Source organism: Xiphias gladius, chromosome 2 (assembly GCF_016859285.1).
Source record: "Xiphias gladius isolate SHS-SW01 ecotype Sanya breed wild chromosome 2, ASM1685928v1, whole genome shotgun sequence".
Classification (NCBI taxonomy): Eukaryota; Metazoa; Chordata; class Actinopteri; order Istiophoriformes; family Xiphiidae; genus Xiphias; species Xiphias gladius.
Genome location: NC_053401.1, coordinates 10413404 through 10420744, shown reverse-complemented (window position 1 = coordinate 10420744; position 7341 = coordinate 10413404). Strand labels below are relative to the sequence as shown.

Sequence of the window (7341 nt, the reverse complement as noted above, 5' to 3'; positions counted from 1 at the left end):
TTTTATAAAGTTATGAAGAAGAGATGAGGTCACACCGCCGTGAGCATAGAGTCGTCACAAGAGAATCCAAATCAAACAAAGCATGGACAGAGAATGAAGTTTTGCAACACAAACACTCTCTCCGCAGAGAGTTACTAAGAGCCCGGCAGCCATGGAGCAGATGAGGAGTCAAGGAATGGACAAGGTGTTTGTCTCTCTGATGGGATCACAGGTCTCAAGGTGACGTGAGAAATTAAAACAGATCGGATATATATATTTTTTTTTTTAATAAAGCAGGGGGAAAAAAAGGCAAAACTCTAATAAATAAACTAAAAAAATCATTTTCTGAAGGGCGAGGAGACTGCATTCAACTTTACGGACATACGTGATATTTTACTTTTTTATCTGAGAAAACCGATATCATCAAGACTGTTCGACAAGGATGTATGCGAAATGTTTTACTTCGTGTCATTTGAGTTGAATTTAAATGTAAATGTAAAGATTAACTCCAGATTCAGTCTGTGGGGATCATAGTTGCCTCTAATGAAAGTCTGGAGTTGAAATCTTTAATTATGCACCTAAGAAACTGTAATACTTGGAAAGTGCAGACGTAAAATTTATCTGGGTAAATTCAAGATTGAACAAATAACCATTTGTATTTAATTGTTTCAGCTATATATCAGTGAGGCTTCATAATGAATATGAAAAAACTCAAAAGACATATTAGGGGTAATATTGTTGCTTTTTTCTGCTGACTTGAGTGGAAAGTTTTAGTGTCACAGTCTTAATGGCTATAACAAGGATTTCATCCCAACTAGTTTCAATGGAGAGTTTTTTTTTTTTTGTTGTGACGGGTTTGTGCTCTCCTCGCAAAATTTGCCATTTAATGGAGCGAGTCTATGAAAAGCGATTGGAAAAGCCAGTTCTGCATAACTGTCTCGTCTCAAAAGAAGTCTTTCATCGACACACATCACGGCAATCACTAAAATGACTATTGACAACCCTTTAACCGGTGCTAGAATGACCTGCCATTTGTCCATTATTTTTTTCATATCCTTTGAATGGCTTTCACCTAAAGTGAAACTCGTTCCATTTATAATTTTCAGAATTTCTTTGGCCCTGTTTTGTGAATGGCAGTACTGTCATTCTGCATCTTGTACTGCGTGACTTCCTGTCCCCTTTTAGCAACTGTGGCATCATTTTTCCAAAACACCCTCGAAATGACAAAGACTCGTCTGTAGTTGTCATGTTGGTGGGGAACAGAGGGAAAATGTTGGCTGGGATCAGACTTTTCCAAAAGAACTGCAGCAGACTCAAAAAAAAAAGAACAAAGCCTCATTGTCCAAGACTAGTTTATCAAAAGTATACATAGTAATGCTCACGTATAAAACATAGAAAACAGAGGATGAAAAACAATAATAAAATATACTTTCTTTTCTGATCTACTATTTTTTAAAAGTAGCCCATAATAATTTGCAGTCCTTTCTGTTTTGCCGCACTCACACATTCATTTTTCCACAGCATGTTCAGTCCTCTTCTGTTCACTTTGTCCTCTTCGTGTTTGTTATTAACTGTGTCCATCAATTGTATTATATTATAAACTTACAATATTCTCAACCCAACCCACGCAAATTATAAAATTCACGGTACAACAGTGTTACAAAACGTTATAAATTGGTGGCACAACTGCCAAATCGACACCACAGGGCTTTTTGTTGACTTGATAAGTTGCATAACAACATGAGATGAAGAGGTCCACTCACAGTGAACGTGTCTCTTAGTGCGGTTTCATTAAAGCAGATACAGCACATTAATCTCACTAATGGAGGTTTTCTCGCTCGCTTCACTGTCAGATGAAGGTCACGGAGCCGGGCTGCCGGTGTGAGCTGCTTGTTTAAACAGCCAGCGCGTCGAGACGGCTGCAGCCGGCGAGCCTCATTAACCTGCACAGACACACTTGTCAGGTCACAGCAGCAGTTACGCTGAGACAAGTGGAAGAGTGTGTACTATAAGTCATTAGTCCATTTTGACTTGGAGATGAAGTGTCGTGGCTGCACTTTATTGTATTTTTGAACAGAGATCTAGAGCTGGGTTTTCCTTTGCTTGAGTTTTCCAATCAGCAGTGTAGCTTTGTTGATATTGTTGCAAAAATAATCACCCACAGTCCTTCTCCTTCTGTTCTTTCAAATTCATTACTGTTTCCCCTTTTCTTTTTTCCCTCCATTCACCCCATTTGTCATTTGTACCCCCAATAAGCGATCCCCCTTCTTTTTTCTCTCTTCTATCTGTTTCAGTCGGGGCTTCTCTGCATTCCTGAACATGTTGCAGGTGTGTCTGGCAATGTCAGCACAACTCAAGCATGTGGGGGGGTTTCTCTTGCGGGGTTAAAGGTCAGAGGGTCTTTGAAACACACATGGTGACACCACTAGGTCAGCACTCAAACTCCATAAGGATTGTAATGATTTGTGTTTGTGTGAGTGGGGGGGGGGGTCCCCAAACATGTGAACAGTTTTATGGGTCCAAACTGTGTCTCAGGCTTGCTCGAGTCTTTTTAAATAACAAACAGAGTTGTATGTTTATTTATTATTTAATTATATATTTATTTCATTTCTCGTAATCATCTCACACTAGTCATATGTGTCCCCTTTTTAGGATCCAGTTGTTCCACCTTCACCTGCGTTTATCCTTGATGTCTTTCTTTGTTCATCCGTTTTGTTTGTCCTTCCTTCCCTCCATCCCTCCTTCCCTTCAGGGTTGTGATCAGGATATTATACAGAAAAGTAGAAAGTGATGACGGAGTGGTGGGAAAACAAGACTCTCACAGAGTTGTCTGAAAAGTGTGGAAGACCTCCCATTCCTCCCTGCTTCTTACTTTTGTCTCTCCTCCCATTCATCTGTTGTTCTTCCTCATTTATCCATTCATTATTCTGCTGTTTACACACAAAAAATGGCCGCACAGGTGTTATGAGGCTTTTGCACTTTGTTGTGAAAAGGTAGGAGATTTATCATTGGAGGTGAGGAAAAAGACAAGAGCAGCTTTGTCAGAAAATGGAACTTACTGTCTTAACTCATCCTGAACAAAACCCTGAAAAATCCCCTTCCCATCACAAATCCTTCACCCTCCACCATCCCTCTGTCCCACTAATGTCCCCCTCTCCTCCTTTTTCATCCCCTTCCATCCGTCTGTCGTCTGTCAGGGTGCTATTTACACACAAACTGGTCCACGAGTGTCGTGCAGCGCTTGCACTTGACGTAGCAGCACCAGTGGAACTTGCAGTGGCAGCGCTCGTGCTTGTAGGTCTTGAACTGATCGTACCCTCTGCCGCAGCACATCAGCTCGCAGCCGTCCATGCCCTCCGAGGTTTTGTTGCAGAGGCGGCCCTGCGTGCCCAGGGAGCCTGTGGTCTCATTGCGGAGGCAGTAGTCCGGGCTGGGGTCAATGTAGACCAAGTCCTCCGGGGTCGGGGTGTTGAAGCGTTTGTCGACCAGCTCAAGCTTTCCCTGGATGAGATAAAGAAAGAGATAATTGGTGTATGATTTTAAATGATTTTTTTTGTGTGTGTATTTCTGTTCAACTTGAGGTAGGAGGTGCATCAGCTATGAATTGAATACCTTGCGTCCAATGCGCATGGCTGCGGCGCTGTCGTACTTCTCCTTCAGAAACTCTCCGACACGTCTGAAGTCGGCCAGCTGGAGCCAACATGTCTTCAGGCTGCAGGAACCCGAGACTCCATGACACTTACAGGCCACATTAGCAAGGTTATAGACTGCCTGGTGGAGAGAGAGATAGAGAAAGAGATATTGTCAATCACTTGGTTTCTTTATGCCTCATTTCATCTATACCTTATCACACTTTTTTTGCAGCCTTCCATGAAAATCAAATATTAGTCTAACATCAAAGACTATAATAAATAAGAAATAAAAGATATAAAAGGACATTGCAATAAATTTTAACATGCAAGGGGCCTCATGGAATTTTTTCACAGACTGGAGCTGACCCTGGGGCCAGTAGTTTAAGACTCCTTGTTTTCAAACTCTGCAACGGGCAGCCGTAGATTTATATTTCCTGCTACGCTGCTACCATCTAGTGATGAACATGTGCAACTACTCCCTCCCATCAAGTGTTTTAGCGAAGTGATGCAGACAAGGTGCTCAACAAACTGCCCCTGGAGGAATCAAGTTAATCCAGATGATAGATTTTTTTAGCTGGAGTTTATACAAAACCTAACCTAAAGCTCCAAATTAATTGGGAAGGAAAAAAACATTGATAATGGCTGAAAGAAGATACACCACACATAGATCTACATGTGCCAGCAGTGCACTTGTCCCTGTACTGCTGCACTCACTAAGGGACGTCTCCCCCACAAATAGCTTTGCACAGCTTTAAATCTGGAAAAATCCCCGTCTCCGGTTTTCTGTCACCACGGTGCAGAACCCCCTTTCCGCTAAAAATGTGAAGTGAAACAGATAAACAAAAGGGAAAATGCAAAGCAAAGAAAAACAAAGAAAAGATTTTTGCTCCATATGTGCTGTTCTCCGACACTGCTGTCAATACTGCTCCACCCAACTAAAACAAACAGCTGACTCAGAATAGAAGGTCTACTGGTAACCAGAGGAAATGAGGCTCTATTGTAAATTGACTTTCCCACACAGTTCGTATATAGAAAGCAGTCATTTTAAAGAATATGTATAAAAGAACTTCAGCTATAAAGTCAGTGGCTTTCAGTGAAATAGTAGAGAGATCATAGGGGTCTGCCAGGCATCTGCCGTTAATTTATTACTTTTTTCTTGAAACTGATGATACAAATGTCTAAGAATATAAATATAAACATAATTCCTTGTTCTAGATTCTTCAAAATCCTGCTGTGATTTCCTGATTAAACACTTACTTTTAACCAGAAACACTGACCTGTTTTCCGGGACATTGAATCTTCAAATAGTACGGAGCCAAGTTTAGCCAAACTACCCCCATTATCATGCATTTTCACCATTACCTTGTAGTATTTTTGAAAAATGGTTTGGCATAGTTTAAACTTTATGAAATTTGTTTTGTTTTTGGGTATGTTGGTTATAAAAAAAACAAAAAACAAAAAACAGGAAGCACAAGATTTATCATCCTAGCAGCAGTGAACTTTAGAGGGAGCCCTTCACCCCTTCACCTTTACCAGGTCAGTTCAACAGCATTCAGTAAACAAGTCACATAACACACCCCCTCCTCACACACACGCACATTCACATGAATCATACACAAGTACTGTGTCACTAATCCTGCACCGTTTTATGTTTTGCGGCTGAGACAAGGACAGATCCATCGACACACCGTACTCACTGATTCAATTATTTCTGACTCCTAATTTCCCCACAAACGAAACCCATCATTCTGTCTCCTCACATTGTCTGATCTCAATTACCTTCTCACCTCTGTTAACCCCTGCATCCCGTACCCCACCGACCCCCACCTCCCACCCCTGCTACCCTCTCCTCAATTTTACTACCCAGCAGGCATAGCACTCGGCACCCTCCAATCCTGTGATTCGACCCCCGTGACCTCCTCAGACAAGAAACTGAGAGCAGGGGACAATGACATTTTGTAGAAGAGGAAAAGCCTTTTTTAAATAAGGGTTTGTGGTTTTGTTTTTTGATATTTTCTCACATTTTTTGCAATGACAACTTTCTGGAATTCTCAAGCCGCTATTTTAGGAATGTGTTGAGTATTTCTCTTTAAATCTCTCTATTGTTCAGAATGATAGAGGAGTTAATGGGAGGTTAAAGATTAGGTTTTTTAAAGTAAGAATCAGTGTCATACATTCCTCATAAGGAGGAAATCCTCATATTTTGTGACTCCTTGCTGTTTTACGAGCCTTCATGTTGACTCAGATCCCCCACTGTGGGGTTTATGAGATGTTTAGAGCAACCGCAGTTAAGAAATTGAAGATGCAACTTTTGTTCATCTATACATTTCCAAGGATATTACGTAACCAAATGGTAGAAAGTTTTTGAGCAACAGCCTAAAACAGATCTAATTTAGTTAGTTTTATAACTAATGATATTATGTGTTATCCCACATTACTTGTTTCATTTTTTAATAACTTTGAGCCTCATTCTTTGTATGAACAGTGCTATAGAAACACTTTTTTATTATTATTACACATTACAAGCTGCCAATAACTTCATGCTGTCAAATCAAACCATGCATGTGTGTGTCCAGCATCATACTGAGCTATTTGGTAGGTCATGCCTGCTGGGCGCAATGACACTGGAACACACACACACACACACACACACACACACACACACACACACACACACACACACACACACACACACACACACACACACACACACACACACACACACACACACACACACACACACACACACACACACACACACACACACACACACACGCTCGCTCAGTCATCCATGGTGGAGACATGGTCTCTGTGTCAGGCACAATAGGTTCTGCTCAGACAGGGTTAGGGGTTAGGAGCCGTGTGTGTGTGTGTGTGTGTGTGTGTGTGTCTGTGTGTGTAGAGTCAGTACTAGAATGGGGCAGAAATAGAGAAAATAGCCCACCCTTTGTGACAGGAAAAGCAATGAATAAGGAGTAAAGAGAGCCAAAAATGGGCACATTTTATGTCTGATCCACTTGTTAATATTAAGAACTTTGTTGTTACATCTTAGGCTTTCTTTTATGTTAATCCATCTATCTGACTTACTGCTGTCCTCCCCCACTCGTCTCTGTCCACATGAGGAGGAGACGACATGCGATGGCATTTTGTAGGACCACCCCACTGCAGAAAAAAGACTAGAATGTTTGTTGGCTAGTACAGGTAAAAGTCCAGTATATAGTTCCATCCATATCTGCAAGGGTCAACACGCCCCGTCCATATGCAGCCCAAAATATATGACTGTGCAGACTATGCAATGTGTGGACACGTTTGCGTATGCAGACACCCAATGGAGCTGATTTTGCTCAGTTCTAACAAAGTCCTATTTGACTTTTACCTGAGAGATTTACACTGAAACAAACTGAAAATCAGATCTTAAACTTTAACATAACATTTTACATCTTACATACTCTATGACATATGCCCATATACAGTATACTCTGTGTCCTGTCATGCCAGCACTTAATAGCTATACTATTACATCAAATAGAAAAAATCTGCAGGTTTTGTGCATTATGTTGTAAAATTTACATGTAATTAAACAAGATCTTGTTTATAATCCAAATTGCATTTGCGTGTGTTTGCCCATTGCTTGGTTGCCCAGCATGGCTGCAAAGGTTGAGGATTCACAGATGAAGAGTTTCTCTTTTTTGATGACTTATTTCATTCCGCAAATCGAAACTGTTGAGAT

General features: G+C 41.0%; 1 protein-coding gene across 2 annotated transcripts in view; it reads right to left on the bottom strand.

The window, feature by feature from the left end:
* Window positions 1-1327: 1327 nt before the first annotated feature.
* wnt5b (wingless-type MMTV integration site family, member 5b) overlaps window positions 1328-7341 on the bottom strand; it is a 79069-nt gene continuing 73055 nt past the window's right edge. For both annotated transcript variants that reach the window (XM_040145902.1, XM_040145894.1), the window contains 2 exons: window positions 3592-3750; window positions 1328-3480 (listed from right to left, as the gene is read on the bottom strand). In XM_040145902.1, coding sequence (XP_040001836.1) covers window positions 3181-3480; window positions 3592-3750 — 459 coding nt within the window. In that variant the 3' untranslated portion in view covers window positions 1328-3180. The remainder of the gene's footprint in view (window positions 3481-3591; window positions 3751-7341) is intronic.